Genomic DNA, 22,878 nt, shown 5'->3' on the forward strand with positions numbered 1-22,878 from the left:
GCAACGTATTTTCACCATCTGTCCCTTGTCCCTGTCTTGGGCTATTTCCTTCCATTCACCTTCAATACCTAGGCTCCTCAAATCAGCCTTCACATTGTTCTCCCATCTACACCTCGGTCTCCCCACAGGCTGTTTTCCCTCTAGGTGCTCTGCGCACTGCCTTGCCATCATCCATTCGAGCTACGTGACCCGCCCATTGCAGCCTACGTGATTTAATGATACTGATTATGTCAGGGGCCTACAAAAATCTTTCTTTGCGGAAACAAGCAGTTGACCATGATTCTGTGAGCTACAGATTTTTTTTTTTTTTTAATCACGTTCAGTCCTCCCAATTTTTGATCCTTGTATGCTGTTCTAATCTTTTGAAAATGTAAGAATTTTACTTTACATTAAATCTAGGATTCTAAAGCTAAAATTAGTAAAAATATGTGTTGACATTGAAATATGCTGTTTTCAGTTATAAAATTAATGGTTTTAAGTTTAATTAATCATGAAAAGCACAAAAACAAATTTATTTACAACTGGGAACCCAGGAAAAGAGTAAGTTTTAACCTAAAGGTCCACAATCTAGTGATTGTTTTCTATTCTTACACATCCCTCTGAATCACAAACATGTTCAAACATACCTGACTGCCCTCAAATTTGGTCAAATGCCCGGACTCAAGCTCCCATAACGGAAGGGTGTGGAATACATCAGTTCCTTTAAATGTCGAGACAGCTAAAATTCCAAGGGAGCTAAAATTCCAAGGGATGGTCATGCAAATTAGGAGGCCACGCTACTGAACCACCTAAACCAATCTGCCATTCTTTACACTTTGTTAGATCCTGAGATACGAGGTGCGAAAAATGGGTTTGTACCCTGTTGCACAAAAACTACACTGGTTGTCTTTTGCAAGAGTAACATTCTCCAATAGTTGGGGTAATTTGTCACACAGAAATTTGCAATACGCAGTGACTGCTAGTTTGTCTGATAAAATCTGTGTGTCTATGAGTCTGTCACCCAAAATTCCTGCTCAAACATTGACACTAAATCTGATGTCTAGCATCCACAACTGCTGAAGGATTTGCTCTGCATTAACTGCAAACTCTATGTGAAACCCATCTCATCCAGAACTAAAATGCAAGCTGTGGATTGCAGATCTTCATTGCATCATCTTACAATCCACGAGCAAAAATATAACTTGGAATGGTGGTATTGTGGCGTAAGTGTTTGCAGACATGGAAAACTGACCACGCAAGTCTGGTTTATGCTTTCAGCAACTCCAATTCTTTGCACACTTGCTTGAGGATCATAATCCATTTGTTGCAACACATTCTCCTGCCTACACGGCATGCAAATTATGCAAAGCCTACTGTGATTCTTCATCCTTATCATGTGATGACATTATGTCTGAAAGTCACAGGAACAACCTACTGAATATTTTTTTGGATGGAATGCAGTTTTGTGGATGTCATTCATTATACATGACATGTGTCTATCTATTAATGTTGTTGGCTAAATCATTGCAGCATATCACGTCTGCCACTTCCTGCATAATAACAAGAATCCATTTCATTGTGCATGTTTTTAACATTCCCGAAAACCACTAATTTTGTTCTAAAGCCAATACAACTTCAAAACAGTACATGTTGAATAACTGTTGTAGAAGACAATTATAAGTGCTATGTCTGTCAACAGCATCACAGTCAGTGTAGTAAGTACAGAGACAAACACAACCAGTAACAAACGATCAATGAATGTCAACAGGAAGGTTGTCTACATCACTGAATATTGTCCATTTTTGACAAGTAACATGACGTCTGATTATAGGACTTTTTCTAATTTTGACCAGTGCTGTCTCCTATAAGAATATGAGACACTTAAAAAAAATCCACCCTGTATAGTTATGTTAATGAAAGGTGATACATCTACAACTGAAAACAGTACTCCAATTATAATTCCGCCTTTTTTTCTAAGATCACTGAGAGAGTTACATATAGTGTAAAAACATTGTTTCTAACTTATGATATAATTCAAGTTTTGCAAATCAGACTGCATCTATGATACAATCAACTCCTGTAACAGTAGTAGCATTAATTGGTTCAGGGGGGGGGGGGGATGTTATAACTGTATTGCTGACTAAAGTAAGCATTTGATAATGTCAATATTGCCAAATTTACATGGTATGGATAGGAGTATGCATTTCTTAAAACTAACTTGAGCCATAAAAAAGAAAAATTATTGATTTTATGTATGGAGTAGCTCCAGAGTCAAAGTGCCATTCAAGTATACACAGCACAGCATTAAACATTACGGCATCTCAAAACCCATATTACCCACTCAGAATAGTTTTGTGTGATCACAAAAATGCATACAAATTTGTCGGCAATATTATGGAAGATGATTCACAACAAAATTAGGATCATCAAAACCACAAACTGTGAAAAAGTTATTTTATACTGATCGATGTAAAACATATTGGAAACCTCAATATTATTTGTGTATTTATTGATGTAATGTTTATTTTTGAATTATAAACTAATATTATTTAACAATTTCAGAAGAATAACCCCTATGTTAGACTGAAACTGAAATAGATTTCATCTAATGTATAATTTTATCAGCATAAGGGATTATTTGAAGTTCAGTAAATAACTACTGTTTAATGTATATCACGTATAATTAACACATGAGTAAAAATAAATAACATAATATATTCTAATTCTATGAAGGATTAAAATTATATAGTTAACTTCAAAAGAAGTTCAAGGACACATTATGTGTTCGATTTCTTCAGAAAAATTGTTCCAGTGCATGTCTTGAATAAACATTGTTACTTCTTAGAAAGGGTTTCAGCAAGTGAGACTACATAAGAAATGTTTTTTTTTAATAATGTAAAGATATAGCACTGCTTTTCAATGCAACATAATCCACATTTTTAAAGAGCACTGCTCACTGTGCCTTGACAGAGAAATTACAAGATTCAGAAGAGAATTAGAACTCTTCAACTGGGCAGAGATGTGTTCTGCCAATGAAGCTTCTATCAAAAAATTAATTAATTAATTATTTTGAGTAAAGAAAACTTATGTTAAAGGGACACATTCCACATCATTACGAAATGTTGTATACATGATCTATGGAACAAGGATTAATGTATGTATGTATGTATCAGTTTTATTACTGTGCGTGCATATGGGGGAGAAGGGGAAGGAGCTGTAGTGCTTCAAATAAGCATATAAATAAAGAGAGTTTATAAATGAATGGTACAATTTTAAAAATTAATAATAAATTGATTGAAACTTCCTGGCAGATTAAAACTATGTGCCGGACCGAGACTCGAACTCGGGACCTTTGCCTTTCGCAGGCAAGTCCTCTACCAACTGAGCTACCCAAGCACGATTCACGCCCCGTCTTCACAGCTTTACTTCTGCCAGTACCTCACCTCCAACCTTCCAAACTTGCCCGCGAAAGGCAAAGGTCCCGAGTTTGAGTCTCGGTCCGGCACATAGTTTTAATCTGCCAGGAAGTTTCATATCAGTGCACACTCCCCTGCAGAGTGAAAATCTCATTCTGGAATAAATTAATTTATTACTTTATATGGCCACTCCATTTTGAGATGTCCCTGTCGGTGATTACAGTCAAGTATGACTTTCCTGCACGTTTTATGAAAGACCCACCACACTAGAATAACATAGGTATATGGTATCGACAGTTCAGGGAAACCAGATGCTTTTGTAAGGGGTAGAGTCCTGGCTGAACTAATGTATCTGATGCAAACACTGAAAGAGTGTGCGAGGCATTTGTCTGAAGTCCTTGCAAGTCACTAAGTAAAGCAAGCATGGAACTGTTCATGCCAGAGATTACGGTGTGGAAGTTGTTGCGTAAGTGGCTATATTTTAAACTGTACAAAGTGGGATTAGTGCAGGCCTTTATACCAGTAGACAATGTGAAAAGACGTGACTTTTTTGAAGAGCTGCAGTTAAAAATGGAGGACACTCATTTTGTAGGAATACTCACTTTCTGTGATTTAGCCACTTTCCAAGTAATTGACAAGGTAAACATACACATTCATATCTGGGGAAGCAAGAAAATGCTGATGGAGCATCAATGTGCCTCTTCCAATGTGAAAGTTTTCTGTGCAGTGTCATGCGGAAAAAGTGCACAGCCCATTTTTCTCAGAACAACAAATTGTGACAGTTAACTCATTTCTAGACATGTTGGAAACCTGGTTGTTACCCTGTGATGATTAAATTTTGCAACTGGACAGTGCTCCACCCTGATTTCACACGAATGCACAAGAGCTTCTTAATCGTGTTCTTCACCAACACTTGACTGAACATGCTGCAACAGCAGACAACAAGCTTCTCCCTTGACAACCCCATTCGCTGGATTTAACTACCTGTGATTTCTCTCTGTGGGGGTTTGTGAAAGACTGAGTTTATGTATTGCCAATGCTCCTGTTCCTTGAGAAAGTGTGTGATTGGATAAAGAATGCCATGAAGACAATCACGGAGGACATGCCACACCATGTATGTGGGTCATTCTCACAAAAACAGATCTTTCTTGTCCCAGCACAAATGTGATATAGAAATCTTTACTGGCTATTAAATATATATAAAAGTTATTAAAACAAATATCATAAGGTACTATACTGACAAAAAATTCATGATTTAATTTTAATTTACTTTTAAAAACTGACCACATAATGTGACATGTCACATCCATGGACTGTTCCCAGCTTCTGTTTGCACAGCTGCGATGAGTTTAAAATAAATTTCTTAAATGTTACAAGTGTTAAAATAATATTTTCTAAAAGTATAAACATTAGACATTAACATAGCTGTAAATGAGGTTTGCAAAAGGGACTACATTTTAAAGTATTCTAAACTCATGTCCTCAAATTTTATGTCATGTCCACAGACACAGATGTCAATTGCTATAAATCACAACAAAGGGCAGCAGTAGTATTTTTCATAATATCGATGAAGACTAGCAAGCAGACATTACTGTATGTAGTTGCTGACTTACTTGTGAGAGGAAACGCTACTGTTGAGGTAAATTTTTGTGCATGGTTAACTTCATCGTGTTATATCCGTGCCCACTACCACTTTACATTTAGATGTAAAATAACCTGTAATTACGTACACATGAAAGGTATATGTTGATTAATTTAAATTAATTATATAACATTTTATCTATAAATTTAATGTACCAATTTAAATTCAACATTTTATAAAATCTGTCATGTCCGTAGATGTCACATCCATGGACATGATGTGTCTCCACAGACATGACATTCATGTCTATGGATATGACAAACATTTAAGTCAGGTCATAAAACTTTGCACATTTTCTTATTTTACAAATCCTAATTTCTGAGTTTAAGACGATATAAACCTATACTATAACTAAATAAGCCTAACTGTATGAGCTACTTTTTTTGCTAGGCTTTATTTAACTTCCCATACGACGTAGGAATGCATTATTTTATTATATATTACCAAGTAAAAAAGTCACAGAAAATATTCAAGTGGATGTATGCTTGTGTATATTTTAGATAGGTATCTCACAAAACAATAAAGTGTACACTATTGTGATTGTTTTATTTGGTGCTATTCATAGGGGTAAAAAGATACTTATAGTTACAATTCACAAACTTTCATAATTTTAGTCTTTAGGGTATTATGTAAACGTATTGCTTGAATGGGATATGATACTTACTAAATGAAAAAATATTTTAGCTCAAAAGTTTAACAGAGAATCAGTCTACTTTCAGGAATAAATAAGAGTAAAACTAATAAAAGAAGAGAGTGAAAGCACTTTAGTATGAGGAGAGCAAGGGAAAGGATTAAAAATGACCACAAAAACACGAGGAACAGAAGAAAAAGACACAGAAAGTAAAATACTGCTAAGAAAAAAATCTGACATGACAAATAGAGAGAAAAGAAGACCAGAAAATCCTGATAAAACAACAGGGAGGGGGGGGGGGGGGGTGTCTAGAGATGCTCAAGAATATATAAATCCCACCTTACAGTCCAGAACCATATGAGCATGATCTTCCTAGACCAAGTGAAAAAGTAAGTTGAGCTTCTCCTGAATCAAGCAAAGAAGGAATGTTTGTAAGGAGAGATGTGGAAAAGAAAGTAAGAAGAAGAAATGTACATGGTCTGAAAAGTAAAATAACAATGCCAAAGAAAGAGAAAAATAAATATAAAAAGAAAATGGAGAGGTTGAGAAGAAGTATCACAGGCTTCTCAAGAAGAAAGAAAATACTCCAAAGAAAACTGTGAAGAAAATTGTACAAGGGGAAAAAAGTGTTGATTACAAGAGTATTATTATTAGGTGAAGCTATAATGAATCAAGTTCAAAAAGATTTTAAGAAATCCATGCCTTTAAACTTTATAAAAGTAGTTAGTGGAAAAATTATCAAAAATATAAGTTTTATTTTTATTTATTTTATCTACAAATTCCATAGATCCTGTTATGCGTATGATGCTAGGATGTAGAACAACTTGAGTAATATATGTTCACAGACCATGGTATCAATTAGTTTACAAGAGCAGAACTAGACATAAATTACATAAGACTTGTAAAAATAATAATGTACTAAAATAAAGTCATAGGAATAATACATTATGCAAAGTTTATCACATTGCAAAAGCCTATTTGTCACAGTAAGTATATGCTTACAAATAGGAACAAAAAGAACATAAACAAACAACAGTAAATATAAATACATACAATGACTACTTTTCTCTGTTGAAAGCTCGGTAATAAGTTAAATATTTTGACACTGGAGTAATGCACTCCTCCCTGTACCCGAGTTAAACTTTTTAGTTCAAAGTGGAGGTCAGCCTTCTTTCTTGTATTGTGATAATGGAAGCTTTCATTGGTTTCATAGTGGGCGGGATTGTCAACCAAGAAACTCATTAGGGAAAAAATATACTGGCAGGTTGTGGAAAGTATTCCAAGTTTTTTAAATAACGTAAGGCAGGAGGTTCTCGTGGGTACTCTGCACACTATATGGACTACTTTTTTCAGCATGAGGAAGATTTTTTTAGATGAGGGTGAATTGCCCCAGAAGATGATGCCATAACACATAATGGAGTGGAAGTATGTAAAGTATGTGGACTTCGTGACATTTATGTCTCCAAATTGTGAGATTGTCCTAATGGCAAAAGTTGCTGAGGACAGCCTTTTTACAGTCTCAAGGATATGGTGGTCCCAGTTGAGCCTATTGTCTATGTGGAGGCCTAAGAATTTGGTGCAGTGTGCCCTTTCTATCTGATTATTGTTATTTAAAACAGTAATCTCCTGGGGGAGTTTGTGGTCAAGGCTGAAATGGATATAATTTGTTTTGCTCAGGTTTACTGTGAGCGAGTTCACCTGGAACCAGGTTAATAGTACTGTAAGTAATTTGTTGGCATCAACCTCTACATCAGTGAGCTGTTTGTTACTAATCAAAATGCTGGTGTCGTCAGCAAACATGGTGAACTTGCATGTATTGCATGAAAAAGGTAGGTCATTTACGTATATCAGAAACAGCAATGGACCAAGGACGGATCCCTGGGGTACTCCATGGAGTACAGTGCTCCAGTCTGACTCTACCACCTCTACTAATGAAGGGTGTTGGAAGTTTTTCTTCACTTAAGGTAATGAAAAATGATAAACTGCCTTCAGCAACTTCACAGTTTACTACAATGAGTGATGCACATAATGATGTAATAGAATTTATGGAACAGGATAACAACAGTGAGTCATGTGCTGGAAAGAAAGAATTTGTAACAAAGAAAAAAAAATATTTGTTGCCCTCATTTATGCAGCAGGAACATAATATAAAACAGCAATATAACATAGTCAGAGTGATTAAAAACAGTTTGTCTGTGCATGAGATTTTACTTCACCATGATTTCTCTAAAAATTATAACTGTAAATATTCTAATGAAATACAATCAGTTCACTTTGAAGGTTCAACAAACCAGATTACATTACACACCTGTGTTCAGTATTACTACTCTAAAACTGAAAATTCAGCACAGTGTCAGTCATTCTGTACTTTCTGTAGTAATCTATAACACGACCCACTTGCAATACGTGCTCATTTTCAACCATCAATATTAAAGAAACAACAAATAGTTCCAGCAATAAAAAATGTCCATTTTTTAAGTGACAGTGCAGGCACTCAGTACTGAAAGTTTGCATTGGCATTATTATGAGAAAGACCACAGTAAAGAAATCCCAGATGGTGTTGGAGGTTGTTTAAAAAGAATGGCTGACAATTTGGTTGCCTGCAGTGCGAATATTACAAATATTGACATTTACAAGAATTTGAAAAATCTTGTCCTGGAATTATCCTTTACAGAATTGAAGATCATGATATAACTCAGATTGAAAAGATGCTTCCCAAGAAATTTCCTGTGTTAAAAGGAACTTTGAGCAAACAGGAAATAGCCTGAAGTTCAGAAAAAAAGTCAACTATCTGGACAAGAAAAATGTGCTGTTAATATTCACTGTTCATATTATACTACAGGGCAAATTAAATTAAAAACTACAAGAAGTATCCCTTTTTATATATTTATTACTCTGATGATACTGTAATGTTAAAATTGTGACATATGCATAGGAACACATGACTAATAAAATAATTTTAATATTATTTACGGTAATTACTTTAAAACACTTGCCAAATTTACATTTTATAAAACTGATCTCCCTCAACCAAGTGTCTCTGATCCTAAAACAAGAAAGAAACTGGGCTAGAGTGACACTTATTCTGACACAAATGAGGACCCTCCCCAGAATGATGTATGTTCGCTGGAATCCCAATTTAAAGTCAGTGACTTTGTAATTATTAAATTGGCTGCAAAAATGAAGATAAATCAATACGCAGCTATGACTGATTCAAAATTTAGTGACAATGAGTATAGTATTAAACACCTTCGTAGACTAAAGAACAATCATTTTGTGCCAGAATCTGATCACTATTATACTGTGGATAGAGCAGACATAGTCAGAAAATTAGAACTGCCTGTTATGAATAACAAGCAACAATATTTGCTAGTAAATACTGACAAGTACAATTTAGAATAATGTTTCTTCTTCCAATTAATTTTAATTTTATGTGACTCTTATAAGGTTTATGTTACTACTTGGGTCTAAAAATTTATAAGCATTGGAAAAAATATGTTACATTAAAAGCAGATTTAACTGGAAACTATTTATTTAAACAAATGTAAATGTAGTTAACGTAATGTATAATGAATTAAGCTGTGTATAAATGAAATGGAAAATAACTTAATGGCCTAATATTGCTTAAATCAAAGCTCAGCTGTGGTTATGTATATATAGACTAATAAGTGTGTAACTGAAGTTAAAGCTCATTTTTATTTAACAAAGGAGGTGCAAGTGATTATCTAATTTATAGTCATGTCTGTAGACCAAAATATCATGTCCATCGAACTACACTATCATGGCTGTGAACATGGAAAATCTTTATAATTTTTTTTCTGCCACAAGATGATTTATTGAACTGGAGAAATTATGCAGTTTCATAACATAAGTATTATTCTATGATTTTTTTTTAAATAAACATTTTTAATACATTTTATTTTTAAAAAACTTGTTTGTCAAAAGACCCCTTTTTCGTGAGAATGACCCATGGGGAGAATTTAATTATTGTGTAAACGCATGTCCTGTGACCAGGTGTGCACATATTGAAGGATTGTGATTAATGCATCAAAAACTTGGACAGCTGCCACTGGTCATGCTGTAAGGTCTGACCACATAAAATAATAAATCTACTTATTATTAATTTTTAAAACTGCACCATTCTTTTTTAAACACCTTGTATTTATAATGCATTCTATTTGATACAAGAGAACGATAACATATATTTAGAAAATGTCATTTCTGTGTAGTGGTGTGCAACTGTGCTGTCAATGAATAACTAAGTGAGAGCAGAACTTCTAGTCCAGTTTAAAGAAACAATAAACACATTTACATAAATTATCAGTATTAAACATCAGTTACTTAATACTCAGCCTACTGACAACTGACTATAAACACTAATTCCTCTAAGATTTTATTCAGAGTTTAAGTTAAGTTTTAAAAACCTGCAGACATCTATCAATACTAAATCTACTTTCTATTCTCATCACTCATTTCTTGATTGTTTTTGGAAAAATGGACATGAAAGAATGTGTATGTGTCTCTGAACAATAGTGTATAATGTGGATAAAAATTATGCAATTACCCCAAGAGAGCAATTCATTTCATGGACACAGTGGAAAACTATTATATCCACTTCATTGTGAGAAAATTCATTTTTTTAAAGTATGTATTAGTTGGCCAACAACTAGACTAATAAGAATGATACAGTTTAACTCTATTACATAAATAATAAAGGATACACAGTGGACAGTAATATGTGTATCTTTCAAGCTAGTTTATGTAAAACTGCAAATTGAATGTCACACACCTATCAAAGTAACTTATACATAGGAACATGTAGATATGTTAAACTTGTTACACAAAAAGTAACAAGCTACTACTACAATAAAATATGCTAGACACTTAACATTGCATTACAAAAACTGCAAGACAGGAAGAGCAAAAATTGCAAAAAAATACATCTAGGATGGAAGATCAAATGTATAACAGGATAGATGACTACTCATCAAATACTTGTCACTCACCAAATAGAGAATGCACTGAGCATTGGATAGGCAAATAAAAATAGGTGGCAATGCTTATTAGATTTCAGACAAAGACTTTCACTGGAGCTAAAATAAATGTGTGTGTGCTTGCACCTACGTGTCCCCCCCCCCCCCCCCCCCCCACACATACACACACAAAAGCAATGCATATTCTACATGCTTGTCTGCTGCTCAGGGCTTCCCCTATTTGGAGAACATATTACAAAAATTGCAAAGATATCAGCAAGAAAATACACATTCATTTTATTTCCTTCAGAGACTTATTTCTCTTTGGTTGAAATGTCAATAATTTTGCATACTTTTTCATTAAAGCTTTCCAGTAACACAGTACATCTTTCATTCTTAGATTGTTCACTATGAACTGGTGACCCCTCTCTGCTATATTTTTCATTAAATCTGGCTCACTCTCTGCAAATTCCAGAAGATTTCTGAAAGACAGAAAAGTCTCTCTTGTTTAAAAACAAACAAAAAATTATATTTAGCTAAATAAAGATGTAAAACAAAGTCCAGCATAATATTTGTGACCGTAACATACTACCACTGAGTTAAGGATTTAGTTATTTTCAAGTTCTCCAGACCTTGTTTTCCAAGTGAAAATATGGATACATGTTGATCATTCGTATGTATTGTTATAATTTGTATTCACCTATTACACAATTTATATTTATAATTTAGGAGTAAAAGAGACCCCTCACCGAATAGCAGGTGCATTGAGCCATCGACAGTCACAGAGAAAAGAGAAAGAAAACTTACTAACTTTCAGTATACATCCTGTGTCGAACTTGAACTAGAGCATGCACACCCAAGCCACCACCACCCTCCCCCACACCCACAGCCCCCACACAGAGTCTTACATCGTGCTGGCTGAACACGCAATGCTGGGATTGCATTTTGGCACGTGGACTAGTGTGGGGTGGGTAGAGTAAGAGATTGGTGGGAGGCAGGCAGAGGGGTTGAGGGTGGGTAGCTAGCACCTCAGAGGAAGGCAGCAGGTGTCCGCCAAGGGCCGGTTAAATGGGGGGGGGGGTGGAGGGGACAATCACCCCCTTCGAGAGTTGAAACTAAATTAAAATCAAATGGTAATTTTTGTAAAGTTAAGCATGCGAATTTAGAGTCTTGGTCAGTGGATTTAGTGATTTAATTCAGTATTCCCCAAGCCATCTTACTTTGCGTACCTGAGAGAATATACTACCTGTACTAGTGACCTGTGCTTCCTCTGTGTTTGAATTGTGGGCACTAAATACTAGCAGGGCTTCCCGATCTGCCATAGCAGCATGCTTTACAATTATAATTTTCTATTCAACAGTCAAGGAGAGGACCCCTGGGCCTTCTTCCTCTTCTAGGCAACTGTCCCCACCAACAAAACTTCATTAATCTGCCCCCTTGTGTTTGCTGGCTATGAATGCAGGAGGGAGGGGTGACAGGTGCACAGGCTAGGCATGTGACATATGGACAATGGAGCCGGTGAAATGTAGTGCATAATGGAGGTGACAAACATGGATTGGTGGAGGGAGGTGACAGGACAGAGGAAGGAGAAACTGTTGGTTGGAGATGTGGGGGCAGTGGGATAACAAAGATTGAGAACAGGAGGGTTAAAGGAGCGAAGAACATGTTGCAAGGATAACTCCCATCTGCGTAATTCAGAAAAGCTGATGATGGAGTGAAGGATTCAGGTGGTGTGGGTGGTGAAGCAGTCATTGAAATTGAGCATGTTGTGCTTGGCTTCATGTTGTACCACTGTGTGGTCAACTTTGTTCTCAAATGCATTTTGTTGGTGGACATTTGTGCTGGTGGACATCATGTTGGTTATCTTACCAACATAAAATGTCATGCAGTGATTGCAGCAGGGTTCGTATACGACAGGCCTGTTTACTGGTCTGCTTGGGTGAGCTGGCTTTCACTCACTTCTCAGCAGTGAGTGAATAACTGGCTCACAGTGAGCAATGGTGGGGGAATGGGAAGAAAGTGGGGGAAGGGTAAGAGGAATCAGAATAAGGCAGCTTGGAAGGATAAACTAATGTCAATGAATCTATTTTGTGAACACTAATATTAGTCCTTGTAAAATATTAGTCCTCCCGTGAGGGGTTGCTGGTCCCCCATCGGGCACCTCCCCAGGTAGCAGATAGGGGAATGCTCACCAGATATGGTGGGCACTGGGGAAATAAAATACTCAGGGTCGACCAAAACCAGTGAAGAGGAAGTCAACGGCTTGGATGCTGGAAGAGAATTTTTTTTTTTTATTTTTTTTTTTTTTTTATAGCATTTCAATGGTAGAAGAGGCGGAAGGCATCTCCACTGGGCAGGCAGAGCTTGGAGCCTGGGAAAGGCAATCTGCCTAGAAAATGGTAATCCAAAATGTTACTTAGCAAGCTTGGAAGCTGTGAAGTGCAGCCCCATCACCAAGCTTAACCTGCACAGTGCTCATAATGCGGCCAGGGGATTCTACACTTACTGGTTCACATCAACGATTTGCCTCGGATAATGGATTCACAGGAAACAGACATAGGCTATGGAACTGGAATTTGCGTGATAAAAACAAGAAACACTGCTTCACATTTGGGACATGGAACGTTCATAGTCTTAATAAACCAGCTGCAGCAGCAGCTTTGATATCTGAACTAAAAACATACAAGACAGATATTGTAGCTCTACAGGAAGTTAGGTGGCTTGGAAAAGAGATACACACGGAGAACAATTGTGTCATTTTTTATGGGGGAGATGAAAAACATCATGGATTTGGTACTGGTTTTGCTGTTAAGAAAAGGATTCTTAATCGACTAACGGAATTCCATTCCATTAACAATAGAATGTCTTACATAACAATCAAACACCAGTGGTACAATATAACATTCATAAATGTCCATGCACTAAGGATGAGAAAGATAAGTACTATGAAGAATTAGAGAGAGTAGTCGAAAGTATTCCAACAAGAAATATGAGAATTATCTTAATGAACTGTACTTATTTTTCCATTAAAGAGGATATGTTCATCCCCACAATAGGAAACCATAGCAAGCACTCAACCACAAATGAAAATGGATTAAAAATGATCAACTCTGCACTGTCAAAGAATATGAGAATTTGCTCGACGATGTTCCCTCAAATAGATATACATAAAGGTACAAGGTGCTCTCCAGATGGCAAAACAGTAAATCAGATTGACCATGTTATGACAGATCAACGTTTCACTTCATTTATGAGAGATGTCAGAATGTACAGAGGAGCTGAAATTGGCTCAGATCATTTCCTAGTGGCAGAAAAGATGAAAATTAAGATGATTTGGAATCAACAACCAAAAGCCACACCAAAACCTAATTTAGACATCACACGACTAAAGGAACTGTCTGCTAAAGAAGCCTATGTGATTGAAATAAATAACCGGTTTACAGCATTGCAAGAAGCTGAGGAGGAATATAGTATCAAGAAGGCTTGGGAAAGAATAAAGACTGCAGTAACAGATGCAGGAAAAAAAAAACACTGGACAAGAAAAAGAAAATGAAGAAACAGAAATGGTTCAACGAAAAGTGTCAGAGAGCAGTAGAACGGAGGAAAGAAGCCAGGATGCTATGGCTGCATGATAAGGGGAGTGAGGACAGGAGGGAGATGTTCAATGCGGTTAGACGAGAAACAGCAAGAGTTCTACGAACAGAGAAAAGGAAATATCTAACTGGAGTCCTAGAATCTATAGAAGCAGGAATGGAAACTCAAAGAAGTTGTTTCAGTATACAAAGAAAAGTAAGAGAGGTTATCAAAGTGAAGACCTATTCATAAAAGATAAATATCAAAATATGCTAATGCAGCTGAAAGGTATCCTAGAAAGATGGAAAGAGTATTTCTCAGAAATGTTAAATTGCACTGATCTGCACATAACCTTCAATTACGCTATGTCAGAGTGACAGCATTAATAATGACGAATGTGGAATCACAGAACAGGAAGTGACCCACTCCATTCAAAAGCTCAAAAACTACAAGGCAGCAGGCCAGGACCAGATATCAGCAGAGATGTTAAAAGAGGGTAGAAGCAAACTACACAAAGAAATTTATAACCTTATCACAATGATCTGGAAAACTGAAACACTGCCTGAAGATTGGAAAACTAGAGGAATCAGTTTGCTGAACATAACATATGAAATCCTGTCAACGACCATTCTGGAAAAACTTACGCAGAAAACATTATTCAAGATTACCACGCTGGATTTCAAACAAACCATTCCACAACTGATAATTTGTTTACTATACGACAGATCTTTGAGAAATACTGTTAATTTAACAAAAACGTCCACTGTCTCTTCATTGACTTCCAGCGAGCCTATGACAGCATCCACAGAAGTAGCCTCTACAACACATTACGAGAATTTAGTATACCCAGTAAAATCATTAGGATGATACAACTGTGCATGGATGGCTCCCAGGCAGTAGTGAAGTTCAGAGGATCCATATCCCCCACCTTTCCAATTAAAAGAGGCTTACGACAGGGAGATGCTCTTTCACGTGTCCTCTTCAACCTTGCATTAGAGAAAGTGGTTCGGCAGAGTAATTTACATCTATACAATGGTCTCTGATTGGAACACAGTGAAGTAAAACTCCTGGCTTATGGAGATGATATACGTTTACTATACGACTGAGTGAAACTGAAGAAGAACTGAAAGATATATACAGATCTCCCAGGCACAGTGCCAGCAAAATCGGGCTTTTGATTAACCAAGAGAAAACCGAAATATGGAAATAGGTCGAGTCATAAACCCAAATCCTTACTTTGAAATTGACCAACATTCTAAAATCAGAGAAGTTCTCCAGTTTAAATACCTTGGATCATAACAATGGATATAAAAGAAAGAATAGCCTTGGGGTCAAAATGTCTGTACTCTCTAAGCAACCCACTCAAAAATAAAGCTTTGTCAGTCACCACAAAGATGAAGATATACAACACTATTATCTGCCCCATAGTACTGTACGGTTCAGAAAGCTGGGCACTTACAAAGAATGAAAGAGAAAAACTGAATGTTTTCGAAAGAAAAGTAATGAGAAAAATCTTGGGACCTGTGTTGGAGAATGGCGTATGGAGAATTCGAAAGAACAATGAAATTTATCAGTTAATGAAGCAACCCACTATCATCCAGAAATTGAAAAGTAGGAGACTGCAATGGACTGGACATGTGGCCAGAATGGAAAACAACAGAATCACCAAGAAAGCATTTGAAGGAACTCTCCAGGCAACAAGACCATTGGGCCGACCTCGTACAAGGTGGAAAGATGACATAGAGAAGGATATCGCAGCATTAGGAATTTCCGCAGGATGGAGAGAGGCTGGGAGAGATAGAAGGCGGTGGAAGCAGATCGTTGATGCAGCGCATGGTCTACAGGGCCAAAAACCCCTTGTGCTGAAAGTTATTTTCAGATGAAGTTTAAATTGACATCCACTTATATCTCATGATTATTGTATCCACGTGTTAAACATAAAAACACTGGATGTCAAAGGATTCTAATTATTAATCATAGTTGCAAACCTGTGAAGCTGTGGAAATTTATAATGAGGAAATTTTTTTAATGATTCTATAAGACTAATTTTACTACAAAATTTAACAAGCAACTGCCTGTAGCACTATATATCTAAAAGATATAACTGTAGGTAGCTATCTTGCACTGATGTCTTGTAGACTTATGATGGTGTGTCTGACCTTCACTTTGAAGTTCCTAACCCAGTCACAACACTTCTTCTCATAGATTTATGAAGAGGTACTCTCCACTAAAAGCACTGCACTATTATGTATGGGTATATACACTGGTGTCTAAGACTATAACGAATGTAACACACAGTCATTCCTCTGAAGACAGTACAGTTTGGACTTGGCCCACGCAACATAATGACATTTGATAGGCACATTTTTCCATGAGCAATCACTACCCAGGTGGCAAGTGAGCATGAGCCACCTCCTGAACAGGCCTAGTTTATGACATGGCTGTTTTCAGAGGTGGCCCTGCCTCTAAAGGGGTAGAAGAAATATGTGAGGTGACTCGAGTAGGAACTGCTGGGTGGGTGGACTGGACATCACTGAACCTGGGTCTTCTACAGTGAGCATATCCCTGTGGGAAGGAGTTGGGAGTAGAAATGGGAGTGAGAGTGCCATTGTGACAAGCCAGGATATCATGCAGGTTGGGTTGGTGAGGGAATACTACTTTTGGAGAGGTGGGAAGCATCTTTGATAAGATGTCCTTCATTCCGCACCATGATGGATACTCTATACCCTGGAGTAGGATATGGCTTAGTTGTTCCAGTCCATGGTAATATTTGGCATGTAATCCCTGAACAACAAACCAGCTGTCAATCAGAATGAATGCCACAGCAAAATTATGGCCAAGAAAAAAGTTGAGCATCCACTGGCACAACATGCAGCCAAGCATAAAATGCTTGATTTCAATGACTGCTTCACAACCCGGGCCATCTGGATCCCTCTCTCCACTGCCACATTTTCAGAAGTACACAGAGGGGAGATAAGCCATGTGCGTGTTTGTTTCCTGAATAACTGATACAAGGGTTGATCTCAATATTATGGACTGCTCTGTTTGTAAACTGATTACCCCTTAATTTTCTTTTATCAAGTTCACTGATGTGTGGCACTGTTAGTATTTACAGCATACTAGTGAATATTTACGAAAAGAAAAATCTGTATAACAAAATTCCAGTACGATGTAAACAAACCACTCCAGTAGTAAAGAGGAGTAAAGATGATCATTTACAGATACTTGAAACCAACAAACACAATATATCGCACACAGAATTGCTGGAAACAAAAACTTAACGGTTGTCTTGTGAGTCTTTTGTAATTGAAATTAACTCTAAAATATGGTATATAGTGGTTAGTTTTCATTCTAAATCCAATAATGTATATTGTAATCAGGAAACACTATAGAATTTAAGAATGTTACAAGAATGGTTTCTTGACCATTAAAAAGTACTCTGTGTCCTTAATTCACTTTGGATGTACTGAAATACTTGCATAACTACATAATTTCCCCCATTTCTCTAACAGACAAGGGAAATTTTGATTCCCAGTGTTATGCGTGCTGTTGTTGTTTTTGAACTGTCAGCAGTTATTAATGATAAACTCCATAAAGATGTAAACACACTGTGAGGCTGTTCTTAATATACTGAAATGCTTTAACATTTGCTTACAGGAACTATGCTTGTATGCACCATTAGTAATAATAATAATAATAATAATAATAATAATAATAATACTTTTGCAACTTGATGTAAATAACACCTTAAAACATTATTCTGTATGGCATTAATGAAAGAGTACGCAAAGTTAACTAACATAGCGGATTAAAACATTAATATCACATGCAAAGCTTAAGTTGATAAATCTGTGTGTGTAAAATGAAATAAACTTGTGATTTACAATCCAAGTTTCTTTTAACATACTCACCTATAAATTTTGCATGATTTTCTATTATTACTGCAGTTACATCCTACATTGTGCAGAAGTGAACCACATCCTTTGTTAGCACTTCGACTACCTTTCACGGTGCTTTGAAATAAGGATAATCCTTCCCAACTTCTCCCACCTAATCCATACAATATCTAGACTATCGTTGTGCCAGACCAGCTCCTACACACCTTGCTAAATGAGATCCTATCCCCATGGAATATCCAGTGCAAGATTTTCCCTAACCACCTTGATGAGGTGTGGAGCAATTTGGATTTTCTGCAACACTGCCAAGACAGAGAGATTGAGCTCAAGTTTTCTATAGTTAAACATAACATAAAATCGACTGGAGTGAACAATATGTTAACGATATTTTATGGTCTGATGACATGGCACCAAAGCTCTGGAGCAGTTTGTCAATCATGTGAATAGCATGCATTTAAACATCCAGTTCACTGTTGAAACAGAAAGAGAAGGAAAGTTTCTACTTTTAGATCTTTCCATTTAATGAATATCAGATGGACATCTCAGCAACTCCGTATACTGCAGGGCAACCAACACCGATTCATATATTGGCACACAGAATTTTCACCACCAAGTCCAGAAGAGAGATGTTTTAAATACATTAATATACAGCTACAACAGTTTCTGACACATACCATCTCAGTTTCGAGATTATTCATCAGAAGCACGCGTTATGAAATAATCACTGTGGGGTTTGAAATGTAAACTTAGCACTCTCCAAGGAATGAAAATGCGGAAATGTTGAACTGTCATGTGACTATCTTCCTACGTGCTTTTTTTCTTTCTGTTGCACTACATCTAGAAAAATAGGTAAGTTAATGGGAAGAAGCAGCATAGAAGCCACTTCCCAAACACCTGTGAAAAAGGAGATGCAGCACCCGGTTAGTGACAGTCTCGATCTCGGCATCCCTGAAAGTTACAAGATTCCTTGTGTGTGCAGAAGTAACTACATTTGTCAGTCTAATTGTACCACTAACAGCAGCTGCGCAGAGAACCAAAGGCACATTAAACAGGAAAGACTTAAGAAATAAGCAGTTTCTGAACACAGTCCCACAAATAAACACACGTTAATGTTTAATAAAACCAAAATCTTGGACCGATGACCTCGCTGTCTGGTCTCCTTCCCCAAAACCAACCAACCAACCAAAATCTTGACGCACGCTTTCTCATGCTAGCATTCTGTTACTAAAGAAGCAGTAGAATTAGAATGTGCAAGAATAATTTTCACTCGGACAGAGGTTACATTCTCAGAGAGAGTAGATTTCCCCACCATGTTATAGTTCTGGGGGAGATTTTAATTTGCCAGATATAGACTGGGAGACTCAAACTTTCATAACAGGTGGCAGGGACAAAGAATCCAGTGAAATTTTTTAAAGTGCTTTATCTGAAAACTACCTTGAGCAGTTAAACAGAGAACCGACTCGTGGCGATAACACATTAGACCTTCTGGTGACAAACAGACCTGAACTATTTGAAACAGTTAACGCAGAACAGGGAATCAGCGGTCATAAAGCGGTTAGTGCATCGATGATTTCAGCCATAAATAGAAACATTAAAAAAGGTAGGAAGATTTTTCTGTTTAGCAAAAGTGACAAAAAGCAGATTACAGAGTACCTGACGGCTCAACACAAAAGTTTTGTCTCAAGTACAGATAGTGTTGAGGATCAGTGGACAAAGTTCAAAACCATCGTACAATATGCGTTAGATGAGTATGTGCCAAGCAAGATCGTAAGAGATGGAAAAGAGCCACCGTGGTACAACAACCGAGTTAGGAAACTGCTGCGGAAGCAAAGGGAACTTCACAGCAAACATAAACATAACCAAAGCCTTGCAGACAAACAAAAATTACTCAATGCGAAATGTAGTGTGAGGAGTGCATGCGAGAGGTGTTCAATGAATTCGAAAGTAAAGTTCTATGTACTGACTTGGCAGAAAACCCTAAGAAATTTTGGTCTTATGTCAAAGCGGTAGGAGGCTCAAAACAAAATGTCCAGACACTCTGTGACCAAAATGGTACTGAAACAGAGGATGACAGACTAAAGGCCAAAATACTAAATGTCTTTTTCCAAAGCTGTTTCACAGAGGAAGATTGCACTGTAGTTCCTTCTCTAGATTGTCGCACACATGACAAAATGGTAGATATCGAAATAGGTGACAGAGGGATACAGAAACAATTAAAATCGCTCAAAAGAGGAAAGGCCGCTGGACCTGATGGGATACCAGTTCGATTTTACACAGAGTACGCGAAGGACCTTGCCCCTCTTCTTGCAGCGGTGTACCGTAGGTCTCTAGAAGAGCGTAGCGTTCCAAAGGATTGGAAAAGGGCACAGGTCATCCCCGTTTTCAAGAAGGGACGTCGAACAGATGTGCAGAACTATAGACCTATATCTCTAACGTCGATCAGTTGTAGAATTTTGGAACACGTATTATGTTCGAGTATAATGACTTTTCTGGAGACTAGAAATCTACTCTGTAGGAATCAGCATGGGTTTCGAAAAAGACGGTTGTGTGAAACCCAGCTCGCGCTATTCGTCCACGAGACTCAGAGAGCCATAGACACGGGTTCACAGGTAGATGCCGTGTTTCTGGACTTCCGCAAGGCGTTCGATACAGTTTCCCACAGTCGTTTAATGAACAAAGTCAGAGCGTATGGACTATCAGACCAATTGTGTGATTGGATTGAAGAGTTCCTAGATAACAGAACGCAGCATGTCATTCTCTACGGAGAGAAGTCTTCCGAAGTAAGAGTGATTTCAGGTGTGCCTCAGGGGAGTGTCATAGAACCGTTGCTATTAACAATATACATAAATGACCTTGTGGATGACATTGGAAGTTCACTGAGACTTTTTGCAGATGATGCTGTGGTGTATCGAGAGGTTGTAACAGTGGAAAATTGTACTGAAATGCAGGAGGATCTGCAGCGAATTGACGCATGGTGCAGGGAATGGCAATTGAATCTCAATGTAGACAAGTGTAATGTGCTGCGAATACATAGAAAGATAGCTGCCTTATCATTTAGCCACAAAATAGCAGGTCAGCAACTGGAAGCTGTTAATTCCATAAATTATCTGGGAGTACGCATTAGGAGTGATTTAAAATGGAATGATCATAAAAAGTTGATCGTCGGTAAAGCAGATGCCAGACTGAGATTCATTGGAAGAATCCTAAGGAAATGCAATCCGAAAACAAAGAAAGTAGGTTACAGTACGCTTGTTCGCCCACTGCTTGAATACTGCTCAACAGTGTGGGATCCGTACCAGATAGGGTTGATAGAAGAGATAGAGAAGATCCAACGGAGAGCAGCGCGCTTCGTTACAGGATCATTTAGTAATCGTGAAAGCGTTACGGAGATGATAGATAAATTCCAGTGGAAGACTGCAGGAGAGACGCTCAGTAGCTCGGTACGGGCTTTTGTTGAAGTTTCGAGAACATACCTTCACCGAAGAGTCAAGCAGTATATTGCTTCCTCCTACGTATATCTCGCGAAGAGACCATGAGGATAAACTCAGAGAGATTAGAGCCCACACAGAAGCACACCGACAATCCTTCTTTCCACGAACAATACGAGACTGGAATAGAAGTGAGAACCGATAGAAGTACTCAGGGTACCCTCCGCCACACACCATCAGGTGGCTTGCGGAGTATGGATGTAGGTGTAGATGTAGATGTAGATGTAGATGTAGAGACACACAGAAGCGATCTCTCGACACTGATAAGATTCAGAGACATTTGCTGAATTGTTTATGTTCTTACAAGACTTCTGGCACCACCAGTGCAGAGACAGATACAATCTCTGTCAGCAGAATAGAATAATGATATATGCTGGCCAATCAAAAGCCATCTATGAGCTATAAATATTCACACCAACAGCAGCTGCAACTACTGTTCGTGTATAATGAAGGCAAGGAAGGATTTCATTGAAAATTCAAGATTGTACCCAGATGTAATGCAAGAAGTAAACTGAGAGTCTTTTAATAATTTTATTCCAGTCATACATAGGCATATCCTTCCCTATCAGAGGTTGGGATGCCTCAACTCCACCTTAGCTCTCACACAGTCTTTTAAGCAGACAGTGTTTAATTCATATTTAACTGGAAGATTACAGAAAGTTGGAATAAACAATTCACATAATGTGCAAAAATTGACAGATTCCTCACACTGGGGAAGTATCAAGAACGAGGCACCATAAAGTTCAATCTTGGGTCCCTTATTGTTCTTAATATATGTTAATGACTTGCTACTCTATATTCAGAAAGATGTGAAGCTAGTTGTTTTTGTTGATGATACAACTTCAGTAATCACACCCAAAAAACAAAAATTAGCTGACAAAATTGTAAAGAATGTCTTCCAGAAAATTATTAAGTGGTTCTCTGTAAACGGACTCTCAACAAATTTTTAAAAAATGCGGTACATACATTTGTGTACAATATACCACACAACATTTTTAATAAATATAGCTCGAACAGAAGTCTATAGCTGAGGCAGAACATTCCAAATTTTTGGGTGTGTGCAGTGATGAGAGATTGAATTGGAAGCAACACACTGACGATCTGCTGAAACAATCGAGTTCAACTACTTATGCTATTAGAGTTATTGCAAACTTTGGCAATAAACATACACATAAATTGGTTTACTACACCAATTTTCATTCACTGCTTTTGTATGACATCATATTTTGGGTTAATTCATCATTAACGAAAAAAAAATTCATTGCACAAAAGTGTGTAAT

General features: G+C 37.2%; 1 protein-coding gene across 1 annotated transcript in view; it reads right to left on the minus strand.

Annotated features, from left to right (window-relative positions):
- Nucleotides 1–6,410: 6,410 nt before the first annotated feature.
- LOC124556584 (O-glucosyltransferase rumi homolog) overlaps nucleotides 6,411–22,878 on the minus strand; it is a 139,182-nt gene continuing 122,714 nt past the window's right edge. The window contains exon 6 of the mRNA XM_047130553.1: nucleotides 6,411–11,123. Within this exon, the coding sequence (XP_046986509.1) occupies nucleotides 10,934–11,123 (190 nt within the window). The 3' untranslated portion in view covers nucleotides 6,411–10,933. The remainder of the gene's footprint in view (nucleotides 11,124–22,878) is intronic.

This window comes from Schistocerca americana, chromosome X (assembly GCF_021461395.2).
Source record: "Schistocerca americana isolate TAMUIC-IGC-003095 chromosome X, iqSchAmer2.1, whole genome shotgun sequence".
Classification (NCBI taxonomy): Eukaryota; Metazoa; Arthropoda; class Insecta; order Orthoptera; family Acrididae; genus Schistocerca; species Schistocerca americana.